Source organism: Ischnura elegans, chromosome 8, assembly GCF_921293095.1.
Source record: "Ischnura elegans chromosome 8, ioIscEleg1.1, whole genome shotgun sequence".
Lineage (NCBI taxonomy): Eukaryota > Metazoa > Arthropoda > Insecta > Odonata > Coenagrionidae > Ischnura > Ischnura elegans.
This window is the reverse complement of record NC_060253.1, coordinates 50,745,111-50,759,635: the sequence shown is the minus strand read 5'-3', so window position 1 is coordinate 50,759,635 and position 14,525 is coordinate 50,745,111. Positions and strand designations below refer to the sequence as shown.

General features: G+C 36.3%; 1 protein-coding gene across 2 annotated transcripts in view; it reads left to right on the top strand.

The window, feature by feature from the left end:
* LOC124163205 (sterol regulatory element-binding protein cleavage-activating protein) overlaps nucleotides 1–13,893 on the top strand; it is a 194,472-nt gene extending 180,579 nt beyond the window's left edge. Inside the window, exons 15-25 of one of the 2 annotated variants that reach the window (XR_006865731.1) lie at nucleotides 493–663; nucleotides 903–1,098; nucleotides 1,957–2,299; nucleotides 3,343–3,575; nucleotides 4,347–4,509; nucleotides 6,484–6,656; nucleotides 7,299–7,446; nucleotides 9,250–9,395; nucleotides 10,711–10,773; nucleotides 11,963–12,481; nucleotides 12,559–13,893. Coding sequence is in view for 1 of the 2 variants with exons in the window: in XM_046539937.1 (XP_046395893.1) it covers nucleotides 493–663; nucleotides 903–1,098; nucleotides 1,957–2,299; nucleotides 3,343–3,575; nucleotides 4,347–4,509; nucleotides 6,484–6,656; nucleotides 7,299–7,446; nucleotides 9,250–9,395; nucleotides 10,711–10,773; nucleotides 11,963–12,169 (1,843 nt within the window). In the remaining variant the exon portion in view is untranslated. Of the gene's footprint in view, nucleotides 1–492; nucleotides 664–902; nucleotides 1,099–1,956; nucleotides 2,300–3,342; nucleotides 3,576–4,346; nucleotides 4,510–6,483; nucleotides 6,657–7,298; nucleotides 7,447–9,249; nucleotides 9,396–10,710; nucleotides 10,774–11,962 lie in introns of both variants that reach the window. The other variant, XM_046539937.1, reaches the window with a different exon arrangement.
* The last annotated feature ends 632 nt before the right edge of the window (nucleotides 13,894–14,525 follow it).

Here is a 14,525-nt window from a genome sequence, read left to right as displayed (position 1 = left end):
AAACTGGCTTTGTTGTTTGTCATCCTGTCAGGGTACAATCATGCAACTCAATTTTAACCCACTTTCTGATTAGCTATCATTCTATCAAGCTGAAAATTTCAGGATAACTCAGAACCAAATGACCATGAAATAATTTAACACTTTTATTATGAATGGAAGTGTGTGTAAATTTTTATTCAGAATTTAACATTAAATATGGGAATTAGTTTAAAAAAACGGACATCAAAACTGATGGCAGTGCTGTGATCATTAAAAGGAAGGAATTTATTTGTCACATTGAAATTTCTGCTTTACTTACAGAAAGGGTTCAGATCATTACATGGTACATTTTGTTTCTGTGTAATAGGAATTGATCGATTGCAGGATTTTCGGTTAAATACAATGTATTATGCAACTCACGGCTTGCATTTTAAACACTGTTTAATGTTAGATCACTTGTGTGACTTAATCCATCAGTTCCTTAGTCGATTGCATCTTTTGTTTTTCTTTCAGTTTCTTTTCCTCTCAGGGGAAATCACCTTCATCATCTGCCCCTCACCTTGAGAATGATATGGAAGAAATGGTCCTTTCCGATTATGAATCTGGTTCTCCTCCTTCTCAGGGGGAGGGAGGAAAGATTGCTTCTCTATATGACCTTGCTTCACCAAGCAGTCTCAGCAACAGGTGATAATTAGATAGATCTTCTGTGTTTAATATGTACTTGGAAATAAGTAACCTTAAGACTACCTTTTGCTGGTTATTTTCGATTGTACTGCCATTAATTTTCCATGTACAAAGTTATGTAGCTTATGTCATGATTTAGTGTTTGAAACAGTGATAATTTTATAAATATTACTTAAGAAAATGATTTCATATTTATAAATGCCTAATGAGAATGTGTTGATTTTTGGTCCTTCTTTCAGGAAAGGGAGTTTTCCAGTTAATGAGATGGATTGTGAACTAGCGTGCCCTAGGATAGATGGTAGCTACCAGAAAAAGGAACATCATGGAGCATATTCATTCAATGGACATGGGTCATATCCAAACAATCAAATGATGTGGAGTATGCCAGATCTTAGGCCATCAATCAACACCAAGTTTGGAGCCAGTCGGTCAAAAGTAAGTATATCGCACCATATGTTAATAATGTAACAGTAATTTCTCTGCCAAATTAAGCAGGACATAAGTACATATGAGGGAAAATAAACCCTTATGGGAATATAACCTCATTCCTTCGTTTGCTGTGGACATGATCACATCTGTCTGTAACCTGTTCTTTTTATAATTCTGTATAGTTGATTCTGTGGTTAACTCTGTGGAGTTACCTACTGTGATAGGGGCTTAAAATGGTGATTTCATTGCTTCATGTTGTACTAGCCATGAAAATGCAGTTTATCAGTAGGATAAATATGCACTAATATTACAGAGCTGCTCTTAGTGTTATAGTGGTGACTATTGCCATGTTTGCACATGCTTACAGAGAAATTTGTAGCATCCTAAAGCTAAAAAAATATGTAAAAAAAGCAACAGTATTTATTACCAAAGGCTATTCCAGCCTGGGATTTAGTTTTGTACATTATTAGTAGTATACAATGAATGCAAACAAGAATTTAAAGTTGAATTACTGATTTAGCAAAATATATAACATAGTTAACTTTAAGAGAACAGATGAGTATCCTTAGCAGCAAAACCTCGATTAATGGAAGTAGGATAATTAATATGAAGTGAAACTATCAGTCTCGATGAAAAGACTATGCCAATGGCGTGGTGAATGAGGTAATACGATATGTTGAATTTGTGAAGGTATTTACTTAGATTTAAAATGCAAAGCATAAAAAGATATCCCATAATTTTGTTCTTACTTTCGATGGTTACAAGTTGAGTACATATTTGTAATTCACGGACAATGGGTAATTGTTAAGAAATTAGGGAAATTATATAAGTGTTTACCATCTTTTGAACAACATTCATTTTCAGACATCTGCAGTAGACCAGCAACAGAATAATATCAATCTGAAGGAGCAAGGGTACGATTTTGGCCAGCGCTATCGAGGCCTCTACGAGGAACATTGCAAGTCAGCTTTTGAGGAGGATGATGCAGAAATGGAAGAAGAGGACCTTGGGGAGCCTGATACTTCCTTAGGGCTCACCAATCCAACCAGAAATAACCTGATACCGAGGCGGTCGATGGCTGTAAAAGTACCGCAGAGAGACCAAGGGCTGTCTCCAGATGGCATAAGTCAGAGACGCATGAGGCCCAGTGAAAAGAAGATAATGGGAAATGGTCGTGTCAGGATGCCTCACAATTCATTACCAACAGGTTGGTTCATGCTCATTGCAAGAGATGCTAGGATATTGCCAATGTTATAAGCATAGGCAGATCTCGGGGGGAGGGGCAAGGGGGCACGTGCCCCCCCCCCCCAGACTTTTAAAAAATATTGAAGATTTTAATAAAATCCCATTATCATTGCATTGGTTTTGTATTACGAGGTATCCTAGTGCTCCTTCCAGAACAAAATCCTGGCTACGGCCTTGCTTGTGCCCCCCCCAGAAAGAAATCCTGGATCTGCCCCTGGTTATAAGTGTGAAATAGACCTAATCATCTTTTTTTTTTTAATTTCTGAACGTTTTAGTTGCTGCGAGGCAGGAATAGTTTCATAAATTTCAATCTATGCTTTCTTTGGTTGGTATTATTAGGCTACAAACTTGAATTTAAGAAAATAATTGAATGATTGTTAAAAGTACAATAAAGAGCTTGAAAGTTATGAGTAAATACCATGTTGCAGAAGGTTTAATTGATGTTTTCAATCACTTGAGTATAATTTTCCTTCTCAGAAACTAAAGCAAAGTTCATTAATTTTTTAAAACCTGTAATAATTTGTGTGTTTGAACCCCTTCCACTTCAATTTATTTTCTGAACGTTGTGCTCCTATCCTCTATTTATTTTTGTTGTAGTTCTCTTTGAATGGAATGATAGAAAATGATATAATATTTTTTTGATTTCAATGAACATAGATCAGTGAAATAAAAAGTGATTATTATTTCATATTTCGTATCTAGTTTAATGCATCAAAATCACAGCCGTCGCTAGTGGTATAAAATCATTTTATTACTCCCAATGCATCATATTTCATGAAATATGAGTTCTTCATGTACATTTTGGGTGTTTTAACATTGCTAAACTTTCAAAATATTTATATTCTTTCCCTAAATATTGCTAAAATTATGTAAATCTGATTATGAGCTACACTCGTCACACATTGTCATTGTGTGTTTTGGCATCAAAAGTTCATGACAAGCTAGACATGGCATTTCAGTGCTAGGGTTTAATTTCATTTGCTCATTGTAAAATTACTTCTACAGCTCAAGAAAATGGAAATTGGATGGACAAATCCCCTCCAAATAGAAGCCCTCTGCAATCCAGTGTGGAGATGTCGGCCGCGGGTACCATGTCCCAAAATGGAAGTTCGGATAGACTACGTTTTGTTACTACTGCTCCTCCTGTGTGGTGTATAGATTTTCGGGACAATCTCATTGCTTTGGGTTGTGCTAATGGCCACCTGGAACTGTGGGATGGATCAACTGGAAAGTTCAAGGTGAGATTTGGTAGTTTCAATTCATTTTTCCTGGGAATTGAGCAAATGTGGTTGATGGATTGCAGTGGCGGATCCAGAATAGGGACAAGGGGAGCGAAGTATGTAGAGGGTAACCTCCCAGCGGTAGTGGGGGTCCAAACAAAATTACCATTCTCTACAGTGCAAATTGGATACCCAAGGGTAGTCCCTCTCTGAATCTGCCACTGGATTGTAGCATACCAAAAGCGCATTAACAAATTTTGGGGACCGTGATCGAACTCATTTGATAGAATTTTCTGTGAAATAATTAGTCGATCTTATATTGCCTGGTAAGCCTTTAAGTGAAAAGATCCAGTTGTGTATGTATTTGTCGATTTTACTCTCTGTTGAAACACTCGGTAATCATTCTAGGTTTTATATGCTGCGATTCATGCTTGTGCCTTGTATTAACAAGGAAATTTTTTTGACAGTTGGATTAAGTTTTTTATGTATTTATTTAAAACATGTTAATGCATTTGAAACACCAGTTATCATTCTCTGCTGGCAGGGTCGTAATGAATAGGTCATGGTATTTGCTTACTATTTCAGTGTCTTGTGATCTTTTCATCCATATTTGTTACCAACGTGATTTGTCTCATCCCAGTGATAATTTTCTAATCCATTTTAAAATTGCCTTGCATCGGCATTTTACTGCCTATATAGCTGATGATGTATGGTCTGTAAGAACACTATGTATCTGTTATTTACTTGACAAAAATCAAAAGTATTATATTTCTCTTTCTCCATTCGCAGTGTCTTTTTGAAGATGGTTCTGGTGTTGGAATAACTTCAGTTATGATAATTGGAAACAGAGTGGTTGCTGCTAAGTTGAGTGGATCCATAGACTTTTTTGAACTTGAAAGTTACAGAAAAGGAAAGCAGATGGACTGGAATTTCAACTCTTATCATCGTCGCAGTAAGTTAAAGTTTATTGCTGACACTTTCAAAACACGTCCATTCTAGCATGTGATTCACAGTCATTTACATCAACTAATTACATAATTATTGTACAGTGGAACCTCGTTAAAGCGAGTATGGGCTATAGCGAGACCCCCGCTATTACGAGAGATAGCCGATGCACCGTCAATTGATCCTATTAGAAGCATGTTAAAAATTTCGTTTTTACGAGGCCCTTTTGGTGTCGGCTCTCGCCATAGCGAGGGTTTCACCACCGGAAAAACCTACACCAAGACTCCTTAATCTCTGTAATTGCTAGCGATCTGTTGGAAATGAAGTTAATGGAGTGCACAGTCTCAAATTTATATGTTAAACTGTCGTTCGATAAATAAGTAGTTAATTTTGGTGAAAATATTGTGGCATTAGCATTTGCGAATGCTTGATCTTCTTTTGTTCCTCGAGCGGCAGAAAGCAGTCGTCAGCATACCCGCACGTCCATGAGTTGCATGAAGAGAAATCATTTTATGGAACACACCATGGCCAAAAAAACACCAAACACGTCTAAGCGAGAAAATAAAAATAAAGGAATAATATGAGGTATATTGGCTATTATTTGCACCACCTCCGGTAAAGCGACAATTCGTTATAGCGAGTGTTTATTAGTGCACCGGGGGGTGTCGTTTTATCGAGGTTCCACTGTATTTGCTGAACGATGAGTTTTTAATTTGTTTTTCTCAATTGCATTTTACATTTTGTTTTTATTTTGCTACAAGAAGTCATGATTTTCTCTGAAACCAAAGATATGAAACAAAATTAGCTAAAATTAGCATATTTTTACTTGGGAAATTTTTCATTGCTTGTTAATTGATGATTTTAAGTTCATTCCTTATGCTTATGTATACTAATGCATATTTTAAAATGAACTCTGCAGTTTTTTCCAACTTAGTTGAGTGTTTAACCATTGATATGATATTTTTTGGTGGGGAGCTTGATTTGAATAGTAGATTTTCGTAGAATGCTATAAAGAGATGGTAAAAATATAATAATTTTATAATTTAACAGTATTTTTGGCTTTGGCAACAATATTTTTAGCAAAATCATTTCATAAAAAATACTTGATTAAAAAATGTATGCCTAAATTGTCAATCTAAGGGGAAAGTGACCAAAATTATCGCTGTCCCTTGACTGAGAAAAAGGTGTGTAGCCCCACTGGAAGCATGCATGTGAAAGGAAACTTTAATGGCATTTTCATTATATTCTGGCCTCATTGAGTAAGGGTTAATTTGAAGTAACAAAGTCACATAGTACAGAGGAATATGGGCAATCTTTCAAAGAAATTCAGGGTAGCCCACTCAAGTTAATTGATTACATACTCTTTGGAATTTTCACTCAGGGATGAGGTGGGATACTTATTTATCAGGTTAATCTGTGTCTTTGCTTTTTTTCTAACCACATGTCGGCATTACACAGGATTAGAATTTTTCTTCCTAAAAGTAATATTGTTGCGGGACAAAAGGAACGATGTTTCTTCAACTATCACCCGAAGGACCAGAGAAACACAGTTTTAAACGTTCAAAAAAATACATATATTCTCAACTTAACAATATCAAGAAAGCAACAAATAATAATGACTTTCACAAATCAGTACAATAGTGGGGGCAACTTCACCCATCAGTCAGTCAGCAAATCCTCCTGTCTGTCGTTTGGCCAACACGTGCGCACACTTGGGGGCCGGGGGAGTGGTCGGGGCAACTGCTGGCACCACGCACTTTCACCATGAGTTCCACTCGCTGACTGCCTCACTGATTCAACTCACTTCGAGAATTACGACGACTCGTCGTAAGCACACACACACACACAAAACTGAACATCGTAATACAACTACGCCCTCCGGTGGCAGTTACAAGAACTAAATATACCTCTGTTTACGGAACAAATATGCTGAAAAAGTAAACCCAAGAGCTCATCAAGATAATATTTATTATATTTACAGCTCATGTAAGAACTGGAAGTGCTGGTTCACTGGATTGGGACTCCATATTGCAATCAGATGAAGACATTCGATGCGTTCGCCTGGGATCTGTTCGAGCTCACCAGCAGCCTATTACTGTTTTGGATTCTGAAGGAGGACGTATCCTCACTGGAAGCCAAGATCATACACTGAAGGTTAGTGTTAAGTGTTAAGTATACAGCTCTTCTAGACTCAATTCTATATTGCTCTAATCATGTACATGGTCAGGATATTTGCATTAGACTGTTATTCACATTTAATGTCTTAGAGGTGGAAATCTTTCCATTTTAAATCAATTAAAAGTCATCCATATATTTTATCCTACCCTTCTACACTTGTATGCTCATAACCTGAGTTTCGAGTAAGCTCTCTGTGACTGCAAAAGCAATAATACCTCAAGCCATCGTTTTGATGCTTTGTGATAAATAGATAACGTGATAATTTTACTACCCTTTTTATCATGTTTTGTGGTGTTCATTATTCTGGAAGCCAAAGTTAACTTAATGTTGCTCCTTATTCTCATGAGCTGCTGAGACTGAATAATGGCTACTGTAATGGAAAAATGGATTTCTTTCAGTGGCAGAATAAGGGATTGTTATCATTGAAAAGGCTCTTGAATAGCATTAGAGAATGGAGTGAAATTAATGTTTAATTCAAGAATTATTGCATTTATTTATTTGAAATAACCACTTCTTTATGTATTCGGCTTCCTCTGTAAAGAAAAATTGTGAATAAAACTGGCATGTTATATAGAGTATTGATATAATGCTTTTTGTTTTGAATTGTCAAAACTTCAGGTTTTTCGACTGGAAGACCATCTCCAGATGTATACACTTCACGGCCATTGTGGGCCAATCACGGCTTTGTTCATTGATAAAATGTTTCCTCTTCTCTCCGGGAGTGGCAGCCAAGATGGAATGCTTTGTGTTTGGGACTTAGTAACAGGTTAGTTCATGGCTGCCTCTATTCTTTGAAATTCCACTGGAATTGTGTTATTCAGTTTAAAGAGGTAACTTATTTATTGGCATGTATTACTTTTGAGTTTCTGTTGAAGAACTATTCTTGTTATTTACTTTCTATGTGCCAATGTGTTTTTTTTCATTTTTTAAGATTTCTCTGGTGCACCTTGACAATAATGTGAACAAATATGTATATCTCATTTTTTGTAAAGTTGGCCAGAGCAGATTTATGGAGTTGAGTACTCCGAGTATGGCACCACGGGACTTGGGTGATGCCGGATTTGGGACTTTGCTGGATTTTGGGTGATGAAGTATTAACCGTGGTTTAATTATGGGGACTCTGATGTCTTTTATGCGGGGATTTGATGAAGTATAACAAAATGAGATAAAATTTAAATGAAGTACAGTGCAACCTCGATATAACGACACCCAACGGTGCACTAATTAACACTCGCTATAGCGAATTGTCGCTTTACCGGAGGTGGAGCAAATAATAGCCAATATACCTGTTGCGAACAGATATACAGGAACAGGAGTGGTGCGGCGACAGATAAACATCTATCCGATAAACGTAAGCATAAATCCAGATGAAAGGCGATGTTTATTTGCATCACTAAATTTCCTTACTCAAATAACGGCTAACTATTCAAACAATTTATAAGCGCCGCACTGAATAAAAATCATGCAAAGCATTGTTTCGTCAATCATTATATTTATCGAACGACAGTTTACCACATAAATTTGAGACTGAGCACTCCATTAACTTCATTTCTAACAGATTGCTAGCAATTACAGAGGTTAAGGAGTCTTGATGAAAGTCTTCCGGCGGTGAAACCCTCGCTATGGCGAGAGCCAACACCGAAAGGGTCTCGTAAAAACGAATTTTTTAACACGCTTATTATAGGGTCAATTGACGGTGCATCGGCTACCTCTCGTAATAGCGGGGGTGTCGCTATAGCCCGTACTCGCTTTAACGAGGTTCCACTGTAGTTTGATTTGCAAATTTTCTATGATATGGTAAATAAAACAGTTTAGATCAAGCCAATCGCCTGAGTAAGTCGAGTCATCTGTACAGTGTATGCATCAATTTCTGGTGTGGCAATTAACAATTTTAAGAGTGACTGTGTCTCCTAATTTCAAAAGAGACAACAGGGAGAATTTTTGTTAATTTTTTACTGTTTAATTGTCTAGCAGTTTCATATGGTGAAGACAAATTCAAATAATTAGCATATATATATGTTTTCTGCAAAGAACACCTTTTTACTGAAAATGTTCTGGATTATGGGTGCTTTCTGAATAGGGAATTAGGATTTGGGTTGTACAACTGTTTATGGATTTCAGAGGAACGGGAATCTTTTTTGGAGCTTTGGAAATACATCACATCATAGAGCATCATAAGTTGTTAAATGATAAATAAATGATATAAGAAATATTCTTCTGCTTAAAATATTTATTCTTCATTAATATACTATTTGTCCCTTAATTTATCTTATGTTTGGGAATAATTCTGCTCAAAATTGATTGATGATGAGTATCAAAGTGTTGAATCTGTAGTTATTCTCTTGGTTTTTAGGAAGGAAATTCCTCTCTCTCTCCCTCCATATCAGTCAATGCTTTTGGATTATGGAGATAATTAGATCATATGTTTATTTTGAGAGTTTTTCAGTCACTTTGATTACCTCCATAGAAATTTTTCTTCTCCGTGAAAGGAAACATGTAGGTTGGTTATAGGAATATTCTTTTAAAAATATGAGGGTGATGCTATTTTAATGATTTTTCTCAATTCAAGGTGCCTGCATGTATAGCATACAGGCTCATGATGGGAGCATATGTGCCCTTAGCTACTCAGCATCTTATGTAATCAGTCTTGGCACTGATGAAAGGCTGTGTGTCTGGGAAAGATTCCAAGGTCATCTCCTCAACACAATACAAGTGGTGAGTATCATAGAGAATTGTGGCATTTAAATTAATTATGACAATCTTCCATCTCATGTTGTGCACAATATGTAGTGTTTTAGCTGATGGAAATGTGTGAATGAAGATTATCTACTGTTATATCATATGTACTGTATTTGATGGTTCAGGAATGTTTTCGGGAATCAATGAAATTTTTTTATTTAAAATATTTTTTAAGTTTTTCTTTGGTATGTTAGAGATTTTTATTGATTGTTGAAGAAGGAAGCAATTGCTGACTTTCTCTGCCTTTAGAAATATTACTGCATCTTCCGCGATATGGATTGGTGGTGCAAGCATTGTTTGGTTAAATTGCTTAGGAAATTGGCTTCAGTTAGTTATTGCTTGGTGGTGAGACTGGTAGCCGTACACTTGACTGCCAACCAGAAGATCCAGGGTTTGAATCCTGGTCAAGTCAAATCTTTTATCAATGCTAATTTCTTTCTTTGTATCCGTCCACGTGACTGCATACCAAGTTGGTAGTATGACATTATTTGCTTTTTAGAAAAATAATTGTAGTTTATTTACTATGAATTTATAGGGAAATATTATTGAATATATTCTTTCAGGAAAGTTGCTCTCAATTTATCATTTCTTGTCTGGCCTCAGATTAAATACTTTTGTTAAATCTTTTAAAAATGACACGAGACTCTCGGCTTTACACATTTATTAGCACAAAGACAACTTGACCATGCATGTGCTCAGGCCAGGGCTCGCATCCAATATGCCGCCTCCGGACAGGCTTAGCACGTCGTCAGTTCTCCTTCTCCTCGCGCACGCTAGCGGCGCTCCTTCCGCCACATCAGTCGTCAGCCTGACGTATCCCTCTGCCATGATACTAGCACGAATTCAAACGCTGCTAACACTTTGGTGTCAAAAATTAATTTTCTAAATGCACCAAAATTTAAGATTCCGACATCATTTCCTCTTTCATGAATTTTGAATTTACTTAATTTGTCTTGCTATTGTAGTTTTAGTCTCTTCTCCTAATCAATATCGTTAATTTTCATTCCAATTAAAATTTTCCCACTGCGGAGTCCATTAGCCTCAATCGGCCAGTTTTAAATTCCCTTGCTGCTAGCTTAAATTTTAATTTGCTCTTTAAATTAGCATACCCATATGGGCACACCAGGCACCGAGTGGAGCTTTTTCCCCTGGCCTATACATGCACCTTAGCTTCAAGCATGTATGCTTTACAGCAGAAATATGTATCTTTCAAATGGTAGTGATAGGTATTTATCCTAATCTGAAATTGTTAACTGACTCGGGAATGATCTCATGATTTATCTTCTTTCAGTCTCATACGTACTGCTCTAGCATGGTGATGCTGACTCACAACCTTCTGATCACGAGTAAACAGGTAAATATGATGCATGTGACTCATTGACATGGTAGTTATGTGCATATTTTTATTGGGAATATTTAGAAAAATATATTTTAAGTTTTTTATGTGGCATTCTTTATAATGTATCTTCATTTTTGTGGTGAAGAAGGTTGATCATTTGTCATTTCATTGCAAACTTCTGAATATTTTTTTCCTCGCAATTTTCTCACCTCAACGGTTACCAGGAGAGATATTTTGGCATAGACCATGACCGAAGTGGTCATTATGGCCGAATCACCTCAAATTATAGTAAACTTTATTTTAGATTCATTATAATGATATTTCTACGTGACATGAATCAATAATACGTTAGTATTGAAATAACACCGATTGTGTCAGGGGAAACGTGTATGAAAACACCACGTTGGTCAACATGTTAAACGACCTGTGTTTCAAAGTAAGAACTCATCGTTAGCTCTTAACCCAAAGAAGGTGAAGTCTTACTTCAAAACCGAGGTTGTTTAATCAGCTTTCCCCTCAAGCATAATCTGATGTTCTATCATGATAAATATAATAGGCAACTTGTTGGATTTTCTGTATAAATTGCTGCATTTCAGCTACATTATATTAAATAATTCTTTTGGACTTTTAAGACTATCACATAAGGTTGATAATTATTGAAAAGAACTTAAAAATAATATTTGCATCGCTGGAATCAAAAGTATTAGGGTTTCCTTAAAATGAAGACTGGCAATCAAGAATTGACTTCACACCAATATGTACTAGATATGCATTTTTTTCTCATTGAAGTTGGCCTAAAAAAGTATTCATAGACAATTAAGAAATCATAATATCATAAAATATCATCAAATTTGAAATAAAGGAGTAAAACTTTGTCAGTTTGTACCTGAATAATAACATTAATATGATAATATCATATTAATATGGATACGACCACTATTTAGTGAACCTGACAAAGTTTTACTCTTTATTTCTTTTTACTCCTCTATTTTTCTCCTTTATGGAGAGGTTTCACTAAGTCAAGCCTGAAGTTATCAGTTATGTCATCAAATTCATTTGTATTAAAAAAATCATCTTTACTATCATATTAACCCAAAGGAAGAGTAATTGAGTGAAAGTTTTTTTTTTTTGGTGTGTAATAAAGAAGTCTTATAATTCATTCTGAGAGAATTTTTTCTCATATTTGCATGTTTTTTTTTGCCAGGGCTCGTTGGTTGTGTGGGACGTACGCACAGGGGATCCAGTGAGAATCGTGAGGCTTGGAAACTGTGACTCTTGCGTGTTTGTGAAGCAGATAGTTCTGCTGAGGGACGGTGGCGCAGGCGGTTGGGGAGGAGAGGCACTGTGTGACTACGGAAACCAACTTCGTATTGTTCGTTTTCCAATGGCATCGACAGAGAAAACAGACTGAGACTGCATTATGTAGTCTTGGTGAAAAACGAACTGCCCTTTCTTTTGAGATCACCTGATGGCATTGGAAGATTAACTGGAGTGGTCTGTGGAAATTTTTTTCCATTCAGTGTCATTTCCACCATTAAAGACTACCATGCCTCGATGCGCACAGTGCTCCAACCCAACAGCAGATGGATGCAAGAATCTATGTCGTCTCTGAATGTTTACTGTTGGCTCATCCCTGATGGGATCAGTGACTGAATTGAAGGTTTAGTTGAGCTGAGATTCTTTTGGCTCAAAAACTCATGGAAAACCTTCAAAGTGTTCTTAAGTAAGTGTTTGGATGAACAGTCGATGTATTTTTTTATATTAAGGAAGTAGAAATGATTCATCGTTTTCATTTTTCAGAATGGTGAACTATGCTAATCTGCCTACCATTCATATATGCTTACATTAGTTTACTTTTACATGGATTAAAGTAACTAGCCATGCCAACAAACTATGTATAGAAGTGAAAGTACTTCTTTTGTCGAATCTATGCCAAAAAAAAATACCTGCTGCCCTGATACTGGAGTGCACAAATCGGGAAGAATGTGTTGTTTTAGTCTTCATGGTGTAACTTTGGGACACGGTAATGTTGAACAAATTATTTATCATTTCCAGTTAGTGTCATTTTATTGCAGGAATTATTTATTGAATTTGCTTCTTTATCAATCGTCGTCCATCATGTGATTGTGCTGCTGGCGTATTTCGATCACCTTAACATCTTAAGTGTGTGGATATTCAGTGAATGTAATTAATTGTGTTTGTAGAAGTAGATGGTTTTAAGAACTTTATATATGCAGATTTTACTAGAAGATGAGCAAGTTTCCGTGTGTGGTTGTGATGGAATGTGCGGTGTTTGATGCATACGGTTGTTTGGGGGTATGCACCTTTGGTGAGCATCAGCGTGTGTATGGAATTATTTTAAATCCATGTGTGTTTGGGTTGAATGTGGTTGATGATTTTTATAATTCTCTCATTAATTGTGCCTTAAGATGTCCATTTGGTGTGATTGATTCGAAGAAGTAACTGTGGAATCAGCAAGATGAAAAAAGGTGTCTTGTTCTGTGGGATATTTATTCACGAGTGTTTTACATCGCTGCAAATTTTGGACTTGCCGAGACTAAAGATGATGGAAGTGCAAAGAATTAGGGGAAAAAATTTGCATGTACCTGTACACCAACCAAAATGGATAGATGTGTATTTTTGTAGTGTGATTCTGCTGATTGTGTGCTGTTAAAGTTGATTTTCGAATGATTGTTCAAAGGTGTGTGAATGGGAATGTGTGGGAAAATAGTCACTATATTTTATTCAGACTGAGGAATATTTTCTGCCTGCTAATTTTATAGCTTCATTGCACACATGTAAACCAGAGTCATGTATATCCACAAACATGTAGTCCATTTAAGGAAATGTGACATGAGGCCTTTCCATGTAAACAGTTAACCAAACGCATCCACTTACGACCTAGTGGATGCTCAATTCTATGCATGATTCATCACTTTGAATAGTAAACTATTTTCAACTGACTTTATCCTTTTGAAAGTACAACTCTTAAACTAAATATTTTACCTCGGTCATCAAATTTTCTTTTAGAGTAGTGAATGAAAGTTTGTTTTTTTTTACTGAGGGGTTGAAAGTTTTATATTTAAACTGTCTAAAATATTCCTCTGACTTGGAATAAAACATTTGTGGAAAATATTTTTACTCAAATTTGAGCATTGTTGTTAGTTTTATTGAATACTTAGTACCTTGTATTTTCCTTATGGTGGCATTTAAACAAATAAGAAACTTGCAATGCTCTTGTTTACTCCTCATGCTGCTACCGTGATTGTCACATCATTTTTATTGCATTTCTCATCTTCCATGCACATATGTGTATCAGGAGCCTTGGGGGCTTCAGCCCTTGAAATATTTGCCCTTGTGGCAAATACCCACCATACCTCCCTTTAGGATTTTTTTACAGATAGCCCAGGGGAACTTATCCTCGGACTTTTTTTTTTAACTATTATAAAGTTTTTGACTGAGACTGTGGCAGATTTAGGGGGTCACAGGGGTCATGAATTCAAAAATCATAAAAATTTTATCAAAAATTTATAATTTACAGTGGAACCTCGTTAAAGCGAGTACGGGATATAGCGACACCCCCGCTATTACGAGAGATAGCCGATGCACCGTCAATTGACCCTATAATAAGCATGTTAAAAAATTCGTTTTTACGAGACCCTTTCGTTGTTGGCTCTCGCCATAGCGAGGGTTTCACCGCCGGAAGACTTCCATGAAGACTCCTTAACCTCTGTAATTGCTAGCGATCTGTTAGAAATGAAGTTAAT